The following is a 13,405-nucleotide window of genomic DNA, read 5'->3' as shown; positions in this document are numbered from 1 at the left end:
GCATAAACCTGTTGGGCTGAATAGCCTGTTTCTCTGCTGTACGTTATTTGTATTTCCAGAATGACCTTGAAGTCTGGTGATTTTGGCAGAGGAGAGTGAGGCCTGATAGTGCTTGATGTGGTCCAACCAGATTAGATGATGGATGGCTAAATCAATTGTGGAATTCTGGAATGTGCCTTTGCAAAGAAGGTCTGGAGAGAGATGCAGTGGTATCTGTCCAGGTTCGTCCCGAGCAGTTCCGTAACACAGGATTCTGTGCTCTACGGGCTGTTCCCGGGGACGTACACTGAGACGGACATCAACTGCTGCTGGAAGACCATCAACTCGGTGAAAGACGCCCTTTGGTCTGCCCGAAACTTGCTGGTCTTCCAGTGCAAGGAGCTGTCCTCGACCGAGTGTTGCAGGCAGGCACATTCCAAGGTCCAGGACTACGTGCTCAGGGACGCACTGAGGATGGGTGCGGCCGTCGCAAAGGCTCTGTGGGGAAAGGCAACTGTTTAGAGCCTTCCCGCCACTGTATAGAGGGGCTGAAATCAGGGAAAAACCCCTCGGGCAGAATGTAAAATTCAAATTGATGTAATGAAATGTAATGTACCTGTAATGAATCACCTGTATTGATTGTGATGCAATGAGGCACCCTAGAGTGTCATGAACTGTAATTATGTCCAATGTGTTCATTGAACTGTACTTGATGTAACCTGCAAATTGGATAATCTGTATTGTGTATATCTGGAATGAGATATGACAACTGTATTGTATGTATTGCAAATTTTATGAATAAAGTATATTTTTTGAAAAAAAAAGTTGTGTGTCAGACATGTTCAAATCTACACCCCTTGGATGTGAAACGAAGATGGCAACTATACCAGAGTGAATAACCGGGATGGGAGAGATTAAATTTTTTGATGGGAAGAAAGGCATCAAAGGTGGAGGTGAGGGAGTGGTTGAGCAGATCACTAGCTGCAAAAATATTGTGGTGAATGGAAAGTCAAAGGCTAGGCAGTTGGTTTTACAAGTGCAATTGACTTGGGGAGAGTTTTTCCAGCAGTGCATGCAGAAGGAAGTGGGGTTGGAAGGCGGTAGAGTGATGTGGATGGTGAGGGAAACAAGGAAGTGATCAGAGATGGCCTTGTCTGTGAATGACACCATGGGAGTAGAGAGGCCACGTGCGATGACAAGATCAAGGGAGTTGCAGTGAATATGTGTAGGAGAGTTTATATGGAGGGAGAGGGTTAGGGAGAAAACGAGAGGAGTGAAATCAGAGGAGAGAGGGCAAGGTTAGTTGAAATGGAGACTGAAATCACTGAGGATGAGGAGTTGCTCAGTGCAGAAGCTGAGGGAGAAGCTGCAGGGCCAAAGGAGCTCAGTTGGGAGAGCGTTAGACTAACAGATCTGAAGGTCCTTGGTTCAATCCCGAGTTTCGGCAATTTTCACCCTATTATAGAAAGGATATTATTAAACTAGAAAGAGTGCAGAAAAGATTTACTAGGATGCTACCGGGACTTGATGGTTTGACTTACAGGGAGAGGTTAGACAGACTGGGACTTTTTTCCCTGGAGAGTAGGAGGTTAAGGGGTGATCTTATAGAAGTCTATAAAATAATGAGAGGCGTGGATAAGGTCGATAGTCAAAATCTTTTCCCAAAGGTAGGGGAGTCTATAACGAGGGGGCATAGATTTAAGGTGAGAGGGGAGAGATACAAAAGGGTCCAGAGGGGCAATTTTTTCACTCAAAGGGTGGTGAGTGTCTGGAACGAGCTGCCAGAGGCAGTAGTAGAGGCGGGTACAATTTTGTCTTTTAAAAAGCATTTGGACAGTTACATGGGTAAGATGGGTATAGAGGGATATGGGCCAAGTGCAGGCAATTGGGACTAGCTTAGTGGTATAAACTGGGCGACATGGACATGTTGGGCCGAAGGGCCTGTTTCCATGTTGTAACTTCTATGATTCTATGATTCTAGGAAGGATAGCTCCTGGAAAATAGAAGCAGGTAAAGGATTAAAGTATAAAACAGGTGTGCAGAACTATTTCTGTGAAGCAGTTGAAAGAATTTAGAAGACAATAGTGTACAGTCATGAACACATGGAAAGTCAACTCTACTTATTCGCATTATTAGCATTTAAGACTATTTGCATAACTTTACCATGAAACACTCATGTAATAGATTATAATCTTTTCTTTCTCCAAGTAGATGCGCTGCTTCAAAAGCAAAATACTGCGGATGCGGGAAATCTGAAATAAAAATAGAAAACGCTGGAAATACTCAGCAAGTCAGGCAGCATCTGTGGAAAAAGAAACAGAGTTAACATTTCAGGTCGATGACCTTTCATCAGAACTGGGAGAAGTTGAAGATTGAACAATTTTTAAGCAAGTGCAGAGCCAGGGGAAGGGGTGGGGGGAGGGAAGAACAAAAGGGAAGGTCTTTGATAGGGTAGAGAGCAGGAGTGATTAAATGACAAAAGGGATGATGGTGCAAGGCAAGGAGGGTGGTAATGGGCTGCTTGTTCTGTTAATTAGGAACTAAGTGTCCCAGCTGTCTGAATGCCACAGTACTTCAGTTTCTTTCAAAAAACCTTTTTAATTGGTGATTAAGCTCAAGGCTCAGAAAGGTAGTGAAATTCTAGCCAGCAGCCTTACTGTGCACTAGCCAGGCAGAAACCAGTTCTCAAGCATGCTCAAGTAAAGCTGACAAAAGATGAATGTGGAGGACTCGCATGTCAGAATCAATCCATGCTGAGATAATGGAAAGTCGTTAGTCAAACTGTATGTCTGCACCCTTCTCTCCCCCAGTAGTGGGAGGACTCATTAGATGTCAGCTGTAGAAACAATTAGTCTCTGGGCAACAGGTGCAGCTCCCATAATTCAAACTCTACTGAGCCACCTAATAAAATAATACAGGTTTGTAAGAGGACAAGTCAGTCTTGTCAGACGGCCTGAAATGTGAACAAAACACTACATACATTACTGGAAAACCCAATACCAAATCTATTTATCTGCGTGATTATAACCTAACCGAATAACATTAAAATTACGTAAGTGCTCAGAGAAGTCAAACACATAGCATCAATTTATCAGTGTGCTCGAAACACTAACCCCAATTGCACGCAATTTCTGTAATATTAGAGGTGGAAGGAAATTATCACATAAAGTACATATTATTTTAATCACAATAGGAAACTATTGAACACAATAGGTTTTCATACTATTATGCAATCTCTAATTAATATGAAGGGCTATCCGATTTCCTAAGTGGGCAGGGTAAAACAAAGGATTTCTCTCAAGCAGAGCTTGATTTCAGTTGGAAGTGAAGTAATGTTCTTGGCTTCAGGATACATTGGGGAAGCACCATACACACCTTTCCTTAATGTGGAGATGCCGGTGATGGACTGGGGTTGACAATTGTAAACAATTTTACAACACCAAGTTATAGTCCAGCAATTTTATTTTAAATTCACAAGCTTTCGGAGGCTACCTCCTTCGTCAGGTTACCTCCTTTCCTTAACATTGAGATTCATAATCTATTATTGTCATATAACCACCACAGATTAACTGGTGATTTACCTCTGTTATTTGTGGGACCTTGCTGTGTCCATATTGGCTTTCCCTTTTCCCAAATGTGACTGCATTTCAAAAGTAATTTGTTGACTATTGAACAGTTTGGGACATCCTAAGAATGTGAAAAGCATTATATACATGCTAAGTTCTTTCCCCTTCCTTACCATTAAACCAATAATGATAATATCCTTTATAATCAATCTTAAAGCAGAATGCAGAAAACAGAACTACAGTGTGGAAGTTATCACATGAGAAAATTATAGATCAGCTGTCAATCATACATACGGATGATGACTTGTGCTACTTCCAGTTATCACTATCATTTTGGATTTTTGGACTTGCATACTAGGCACTGGAGAAATCAAGCTTTAAGGTGATGAAGGAGGGAGGGAGGATTTTGGCACCAGCAGGGTTGAGATATAGACATAGGCAGGTGAAGTTTCGGAGGTGGAATTAGTTAGTTTTAATGATGGACTAGATGTCTGGGTTTGAAGCTCACCTCAGGGTTGGACAGGACATTGAGGATGAATACAGTCATGTTCAGCCTGAATAAGTAACCAAGGGGGATAGGATCAGTGACTAAAGGAAAATGTTTTTGGCCGGGGCCAAAGAGAATGGCTTCCATTTTGCCAACACCAAGCTGAAGAACATTCAGGCTCAGCCAGGACCATCTGTCAGTTGTGGAGTTCAGAGCAGGAGAAACTCTTTTGACACAGAGAATTGTGAGTCTGTGGAATGCACTACCAGAGTTAGTGATTGAAGCAATGCTCATGTCATCTTTTAAGAACGGGTTAAATCGGCGATTAAGGAAAGGCGGATAAATGGATTTGGAACAGGAAAGGCACAAAGGATTCAGACGAATGCTCATGTGGAGGATTAACACCAGCATCGATTGGCTGGGCCGAGTAGCCTGTTTCCCTCTTATAATTTCTATGCAAAAATGTAAAATGCGTTCCAAGATACAAACAAGGAAAAGCTCAGCCATCTCTCCTTGACCTTGATCGGAACTATCATCGCCGAGTCACCTGTTATTAACATCTTGGGAGCCACCACTGACCAGAAGCTCAACTGGACCAGCCACATCAATAGCATGGCAACAAGAGCAAAGCAGATGCTGGGTACTTTGCAACGAATAGCACACCTTTACCATCTACAAGGTTCAAGTCAAGAGTGATGGAATACTTGGCGTATACGTGAACGGGTGCGGCTGCAACACTCAAGAAGCTCAACACCATCCAGGACAGATTGGCGACCCTTCCACAGAACTCAATGTCCACCCCCTCTACCATCGGCCCATTGCAAATGAAATATGTATGATCTACAGGTTAAGCTACAGCAACTCACCAACGTTACCTAAACAGCACTGCCCTCCCCTAGAACCTGAACCACTAAAAAAGACGAGTAATAATGTTGTGGCTGCACCATCGCCTCCAAATCACACAACATCCTGACTTGGACGTCTACCGCCATATTCCTTCTTCTTTGCTGGGTCAATATCCTGGAATTCCCTAATTAACACCATTGTGGGAACACCATCACAACAAGAACTGTAAAGGTTCAAGCAGAAGGCTGATCTCCACCTTCTCATGGCAACTAGGGATGGGTAATAAATGAAGCTTTGCCAGCCTCGCCCCCATCCCGGGAACAAATAAAAAAATATTTTCCAGCAGGGGTCAATGGACAGCAATTAGGAGCAGAAAGCCTGCTGATTTCCCCGCTCTCTAGCTTACGGGCTTGGGCATCCTGTCAGGAAGAAAATAGGGGAGAGAACAGGGAGAAAAAGGAGAGAGAAGATAAAAAAGGAGGGAGGAGAAACAGGAAGAACGAAAAGCAGATGAGAGAACAAAAGTGAACCATAAAAGGACAATGTGAAACAGAAAGAGAAAGTGAATGAGAAAACTAGAGAGAGCAAACCAGGGGGAAAGAGAAGAGAAAGGACTATAAGGCAAGGCAGGGATAAACAGAGGATAGAAAAAGGGGTAAGAAGGGAAGGATGAGAAAGACACAGGAGGGAAAGTAGTGAGAGAGATTAAGATTAGACAGTGAAAGACACAGAAGGAGAGAGACTTTTTAAAAAAAAAGACCTACTAGTATCCATATTCTTAGTTACAGGGGCATGAGAGGCTCAGAGTTTTTTCTGGTGGAGCAAGCCACAAGGAGACATGGGCTTAAAAATATAAAAATAACATATGATATCTTTATGCTGCAGAGCTTCAGGATTTTACTCCAAAAAATTGATGTGCCCACCCCTGCAATTGTAGCCCCTTAACTGCAGTCCCAGTTAGGATCAGCTAACTTGTTATCGACAGGGGATAGAAGGTGGGAACTTTCTGGTATGTATTGTTAAGTACCACATCAGGCACTGCATGTAACCAAGCCATCAACAGAGCTATTGAAGCATTTTAAAAAAAGTAACAAGGCTTTTTTAAATCCAGTCTTTATGTGCTGACAAGAAGAATAATGGTATGTTAAAGATTAAGAAGTGATATCATCACTATGACAATTTACAGGATACAGGATTATCTGGAAACATTACCACCAGTAAGATTATGCCATTCTCACAAACAATCATTCACTTCTGTAATCCAGTACTATAAACAACTAGAAGCAGTGAATTCAATGAACCATCGCAACATCTTCATAAACAAACAAAACATTTGAACAACCAGAGAACATGCAACAGAGGTAGCAGAGAGCTCTCTACGACAGCAAAACAGCACACACTGCAAGCAAATACAAGGAGCTAAGAGGGACAAACATTAATAAGTGTATATAGTTCCCCCCCATAAAAAAAACTTTGCCCATTGCTACTCTGTTCAAAAAGTGATTACCTCACATTTCTGGTATTTCATCTCTAAGGACACCACCTTAATGGTTTAAGCATACCTCACTTGAAACTAAGCATATATTCCCAAAGGGAAGCCTGTCTGAAAATGTAGGAGAAACCATTAATTACCAGAGGCTCATTTCTCACTTCCATGAGAAAAGTTCAAGTCCTTTCACAGCTCATAGAAAGGCATATGCCCAACAGTGTCTCCAAACTACAGTCTTCATCTTTGCACACATTAATCAACATAAGCTTGGCCACAATCGCTAATGTAAATAGAATCCCCAATAGCCTGCCACCCGATGGCCTGCACATAGATCATATCCCATCATACTATGTGCCTTTCAATCACTGTAATAATGGTAGTTCAAGCTGCCATGTTTTGTTCTTATTTCAAAGTTTGTCAGGTTTATAGTTTCCCCTCAAAGCACAACACATGTAAAAAGGGGCTAGCTTGTTCTGTCAGCTGAAGTAAGTTATGCTCTTTATTTAATTCAAGGATTCCTGATAATGTAGGAAATAGGTGATGCTATAGGGAACTATTTCTGCTGATATTCTGGAATTAAATGAAGTAGTTGAGAGATTCCCTATATTAGATAATCATCCACTTGTGAGCTATACAAAATATTTCAAACCTTATTTTAGATAGCATTTGAAAATATAAGACATAGCTCGGAAAACAAATAGATGGCTTTTCATCTCTCTTATTTTTCAGGACCTCCGAGTCTTCCTTTCCTCGTGTAACCTCATATTTATAAAACCTAATTTTGACACTACTTAACCATTACCTGTGGAATTACCTCATCTTTTCTCCGACTCCGTGTTTGGTGGACTCTTGCACCAAAACTTGTTCTTCCCAGTTTCTGATTACAAAAAACGTTGGTCATTATGCACGCCATCCACACAAAGTCTATTATTAGGTCCACACAAGCCTTTGTCATTCAACCCTGACCCTCTAATATACATAATCAACAGATACAGGCTACATTAAAGCTTTCCTCTAAGAGGCAGCTTTACCCTGTACCTGACCTGGGGAGTTGCTGATGCAGACACTGAGTGGAAAGAGTACCAACTTCCCACCTTGATGAGCACAAAATTAATTGTCAAAATAAAAAATATTAAAAAAAGGATCAGTATTATTTGCCAAATATTTTCCGTTGCTTTGAATGGAACATAAACATCAGCATTAATAAATCTGAATTGACTCACTCTGATAGATGTGGCATTTCTGCACGAGGAAGATCAAAGCACAAACAGACTGCACAAATAAAGAAGTTAAACATCAGAGGAGATTTGGCAGTGAAAAAGATAGAGAAAAACAGAGGAATGGATGCCTCGGACATGAGAGAAGAATGGAGGCCAACCAATTATTAGTGAAAGCCTTACCAACTTCCAATATGAGGAGAGAAAACAAAGGGATAGCCAAGAGAAAGGTTAGAGGCTAAAAGACTGATAAAAATCCAATGCAATACAAACAGAATTGGAGTTACTCCACCATCATTAAATAATGACCTTTCCAAGCTCAACATCTATGGGTGAACAGGCATCTATAAGGCCGCTGAGTAAGACACTTGGGGGTGGATTTTCAACTTGCTGCCTGGGTATAAAACTTGGTTTGCATATCACTTCCTGTTATAGAAACTGCCCCACTTCCATTTCCAGTGATTTCAATTGAAATAAAAATCATGCGGTTTCTATAACGTGATTTTTTTAATATATATATATAACATCTTGACACAATTTCTTCTGCTAGAATATATCATGTAACATATATAAAAAGCAAAAAACTGCAACTGAAAATTTGAAACAAAACAGAAAATGCAAGAAATACACAGCAGGTCAGTCAACATATATGAAGCAAATTTTATAATCTATTTCTTGCTGCCCACCACTGGATTGATGACATCTTATAGGGGAATGATTGTCCAGAATTTCAAGCTTGCAAACTTAAAAATCCTGATGTACATGAACTGCCCATTCAGCGGTATCCATCAAGAATGTTAGTTTGATAGCTCGTTGTCATCTTTTCAATAAAGCTCTTTTTGAGGAGTTTGAAAACTAACTGGAGCATCCATTTAAAGACTACCGTTCAATTTTTAAAAAATGTTCTGAAAATGATTGCAATGATTAACATTGGTGTCACCATTGGTAACAGTTCAGGTTGCACTACATCATCACTACCACAAATGCTCTCCTCTCCTATACATCCAACCCCAGCAAGATCACTGTGCCAAAGGGTGCATTTTGTTTTCACAATTGAGGGTGTATTTTTTTCCCCCCACAAATGATAAAATGATCTGGCAAACAATGACGTAAAAATGTTGTTGTTTTTACTACTGTTAAATAAGTTATATGATTGAGGATTTTTTTTCCCTCCATTCTATGCTATTTTTCCCACCTAGCAGAACATAGAACCAGGGAAGTTTACAGCACAGTTAGCTGCCATGTCTCATCGTGTCTGTGCCAACTCATCCCACAGCCCTGGTCTCTCTGTAGACCTGTAACCACCTGTGCTTGAAAAATATCCAATTTTCCCTTAAAATATACAATGGTATCTGCCTCAACCATTCCTTGTGGCATAACATTCCATGCTCTAAAAACCCTCTGTGTGAAGAAATTTCTCCAAATCTCTCTCCTCATTCTCTTTGTAATAATTTTAAATTGATGACCTCTTACAACCAGTGGAAAAAGTCTCTCTACCAAAACCCTCCATAATTTTAAATACCTCTATTAAATTTCAGCCTTCTCTGCTCAAATGGAATTAGTGTCAGTGTCTCAAGTCTCTTCTCATAACTGTAGTTTCCATCCCTGTTATCTTTCTGGTGAATCTATGCTGTATACTCTCCATGGCTTTAATGTCCTATCTATCTAAAACTGCAGACACTAAATGTGGCCTAACCAATATTTTGTATAAATTCAGCATTTTTTCTTTACTTTTCTACTCTTAAGTCCCGAGTTATAAACCCCCAAATTCTACTGGCCTTTTTTATGGCTTTATCTACCTGTACTTGTATTTACACATAGAGGAAACTGCATTGCAAGTCTCTGAATTTACACCATTCTTGGTCCTTGCAATGTGTGTTTGAGAGAACTTAAATCTCAATGCCACGTGGCACACTTCATCAGGCATGGAGGTGCTGTACCAACTGTTAAACATACAGACGTTTGAACTGTTTACAAAACACAGGCAGGCTCGTAAAATTATATGAGCCATGAGCATGATGAATTCAGCCAATGCAGGGCTTTAGAGCTGTTCCATGCCTATGAATATCTTTTGAGCTCGGCTCATGTCAACTGTCAAAAAAAACCAGAACTTCCAATGTAAAATCCAAATATCGTTTACAGACAGTCTCATTAAAAAAACTCTGCAGTCACCGCTGTGCACATTTCTCATGATAAGCATGACCAGCCATGAAATCTCCCATTATCTTCACGCAGGCATCAGACAGATATAAATCAGAAACCACCACTGTTACAAGAGACTCATGGATTAGCCTTTAATTGTGTCACAGTATGGCATTCCCTATTCTTCCTTTGTTGGATTTCCTGGATTAGTACAGTTAAACTGAAAAATCCTAATGTGCCAGTTATTTAAAATTTTAGTTTGCTTTGTTTTAAACAGCACAAGCTTATGGAATGAGCAATTTTCCTTCTGGTAGGCCAGGCATCTGAAACTCAGTCAAGAATATCCAAATCAAGCTACTGAGAAATCTATACGCCCCCCCCACCCCCAACCAAATAGGGCTTTCTGTTTGCCTGACATGGAGTGTGCAAAATTTCCCAACTGGGGAAAATCCCACTTATCCAAAGCCATGAGCTTGAGTCCAGGTTGGCAGAACCAAGGTTTAGGGAAATCAAGTGTGTGCAGGGATACTGTTGGTGTTTAAACATCTAACGAGGTGCAACTTTATAGGGCTGTTTTTGGCTTTGTCCAACTAAGTATACTCTACCTGCTGGAGCATTGGCTTCCAGGATTATCTGGTGCCAAGTTGGAAAAATCCTGATCCCCAGTGATAGTTCCGTCTCTCTAGATTCCATTAGTGAGCCAGATTGGTTAGTCTATCAGCAGTGTCCTCGAGTATTGCTGACATGCCTGGTTAAGATATTGGATTACTGAGTCTGCCACAGAGGGTTGACTTCATTCCAACCTTCCTTCAAAAGGCCAAAGTCATTCAATTGTATATTTAATGCGGTCTTTGAGAAATACAGTCAACCATTCTATGTTGACCAAACTATCCATTATTATAAAATGGAGCTATCAAAATACTTTGTAATTTGCTAATAGTGATTTATTTTATTTTTTAGAAACCTCTCACTGTATCTTTCCAGAGCACTACACCGCTCCATGGGTTAGAGGATGGGTGGAAATGACACATTGGCTCCGACACCTTGCCAAGGTTTTTGAGGTGTGCACACGTGACCCACAGTGACTTGACATTCAATTTTTCATTCCTCCTTGCCAAGAAAAGGTTGGTCTGGTCTCCTCATAACCTCCCCCGCACCCCTCACGGTCTCAACTGAAAACTCCGTGTGTGGAGAAAGATGGCTTCATGCCAGTGACCACTCCAGCACCAACCAGCTATGCCACTCTACTGCACACACAATGATTTCTTTATTTTTTTTATTCGTTCATGGGATGCAGGTGTCGCTGGCAAGGCCAGCATTTATTACCCACCCCTAAATGCCCTTGAGAAGGTGGCGGTGAGCAGCCTTCTTGAACCACTGCAGTCTGTGTGGTGAAGGTGCTCGCACAGTACTGTTAGGTAGGGAAGTTCCAGGATTTTGATCTAGCGACGATGAAGGAACGGCGATATATTCTGAGATCACAGATATGTGTTAACCACCAATATTCTCTCTTTATTTTCAGTTTTTCTAGAAAGCACAACAGTGACTACACTCCAAAACTATTTCATTGGCCATAAAACGCTTTGGGACATCCTGAGGTCGTGAAAGGAACAATATAAAGATTTTCTTTTCTTTTATTGTTGGCCGGACTGGTGAAGCTCCAATTATTCAGTGAGTGCTTGTGTGTTTTAGTGATCACCAATCTTCTTGATTACTCCCCTCAGTTAGGATTTCAATGTTGAAACATACAAAACATGCTACGAATGATTGTCACTATGGAATCATGGCTCACCAGTCTCAATAGCACATACTCCAGCAGCCATGTGTAAGTCAGCACACTGTACCTAATACCTTTTCAGTCCAGAGTGCTGATTCATCAGCAACAGTTAAAATGGTCTCTGCCTGCCTGTAATATAATTTATTAATGTTGCTTCAGATAGCTAGCAATCATTTTAAATGACAGAGTCCTCTACCAGTGAACTACAAAATAAGGTGAAACTTTTTAAAGACCAAAATACAAGAGTCTAACAACTCTTAACAACATTCCTGTGTCATTAATCTAACATCTGAAAGGAATGAGGATAAAATGAACAATGAACATCATACAAGTCAAGCATTGCTTTTATCAAGTAAATTTGTGTGTAATCTGCATATCAGAACTTTATCTGCACCTGTCTCCGTCACTGACTGCTCACAGACAGCGATTATACTAGTCAGTTACACAGGCTAGCGTGTCAGTCAAAACATTATGGTTGCATAGTGACACTTCACCCAACTCTGCAAAATAAGCAATTTATGAACACCGTATAGCACCAACAGCAGACTGTTTATACTTCTGGTCAAAAATATCTACTTTATCGAGCCTTTGTCTTCATTTATTTTCAGTACCAAATGTGTGATTTTCTGTTGATTCATGTATCACTCTTGTGTTTTAGCCCTCTCCCACTTCCTTCTGTCAGAAGCACCAGAAAAGTAGGAGGGTTTGAATCACCAACTTCACCATGACCAAAACAAGGTGAGATGAATCCTGTTAGTTACCAGCTTCCCAACCCCCACCCAAGATAGATTGCTCTAATGTCAACTTCATCTACAATTCAGCAAGATGCATTAGTTTGGGCTAAGTTATTTGATTTATATTTCTGAGTGTATTTACCCTCCAATGAACAGCAAATGCCATCATGTGTTATTACCCCTAATTTCTCCCAGGTTACATGACTCTGTTGCTGACGGCTGGGGGAATAACGTTCTCAAGCTGTTGTTTTGGTTGCTCTTTGCCCAATGAAGGAGTGCACGACAGCAGCCCACTGAGGATTTCTTCACTAACTTCCCCTTCTTTCTGCAGGGAGGCACCTCATGTCTGTTTGACACCTTCTTGTGAGGCAAGATTCAGTCCAAGAACTGAGCAGAGTGGGTTGGGGGGGGGGGGGGGTGGGGGGCTAAAAATCTGCCTCCACACTGCTCACAAGGTTCAGTGATTCTGAATGAAAATCAAATCTGGGATCCAAACTGGGGACCTGGAGGTTAGGAATCTAAAAATCTACCACTAAATACCAAACCAGGTCAAAAGCCAATCCTTTCTGGTGAATGCCCTTCTCTGCACGTGGAGAAGTGCCTAGTCTCTACTTGCTGCCGCCCTCTTGTGGCATATTGGTACAGTGCCCAGTGTACTAACATGGTATACAACCAGGCTTCTTCAACAATGGTGATAGCTTTTTAATGAAGAAATTCCAAATGAAAAAGACACAAACATGACCAAATCCTATTCACAATTCAAATTTCAATACTTGTTCGGTAATTTGACCGGTTACAAATGTTGTAGACATTGGATGATGGAAAGCATTACAATGCTGAATGAAAGGCTTCAGTGCTCACAAAGATAAATGTTTTAAGGGTTATAATCTGTACAAGGTTTGAAAGGAATGGAATGACTTACATCCAAAGAATCTTCATTCACTATAAGTAGTGTCATATTTTGGGACACAAGCCTGCATGAATAACCTGTCAAAAGAACAGAGGAAGGTCATGAAAAGTAACACAACTCCTTCCTAAACACAACATTGACAAGTACAAAAGGCACAGATTAGTACTTGGACAGCATTTCTTTTTTCTCCAAATTCCAGTCATAGCACTTTTCAAAATATTCACCCCTGAGGAAAGGAACTTTCCACCTTATGATGGT

The 13,405-nt window shown here is 40.9% G+C and overlaps 1 protein-coding gene and 1 non-coding gene across 4 annotated transcripts in view; one reads left to right on the top strand and one right to left on the bottom strand.

Annotated features, from left to right (window-relative positions):
- Window positions 1–13,405, bottom strand: part of atp8a2 (ATPase phospholipid transporting 8A2) — a 450,298-nt gene that overhangs the window by 243,990 nt on the left and 192,903 nt on the right. For all 3 annotated transcript variants that reach the window (XM_067986025.1, XM_067986027.1, XM_067986028.1), the window contains exon 24: window positions 13,160–13,224. In XM_067986025.1, coding sequence (XP_067842126.1) covers window positions 13,160–13,224 — 65 coding nt within the window. The remainder of the gene's footprint in view (window positions 1–13,159; window positions 13,225–13,405) is intronic.
- trnav-aac (transfer RNA valine (anticodon AAC)) lies at window positions 1,353–1,426 on the top strand. Its single transcript has one exon. It is a non-coding gene; the product is annotated as a tRNA-Val (tRNA).

Source organism: Heptranchias perlo, chromosome 6 (genome assembly GCF_035084215.1).
Source record: "Heptranchias perlo isolate sHepPer1 chromosome 6, sHepPer1.hap1, whole genome shotgun sequence".
Taxonomy (NCBI): domain Eukaryota; kingdom Metazoa; phylum Chordata; class Chondrichthyes; order Hexanchiformes; family Hexanchidae; genus Heptranchias; species Heptranchias perlo.
The sequence above is the reverse complement of the archived record's forward strand: the minus strand, read 5'-3'. Positions and strand labels throughout refer to the sequence as shown.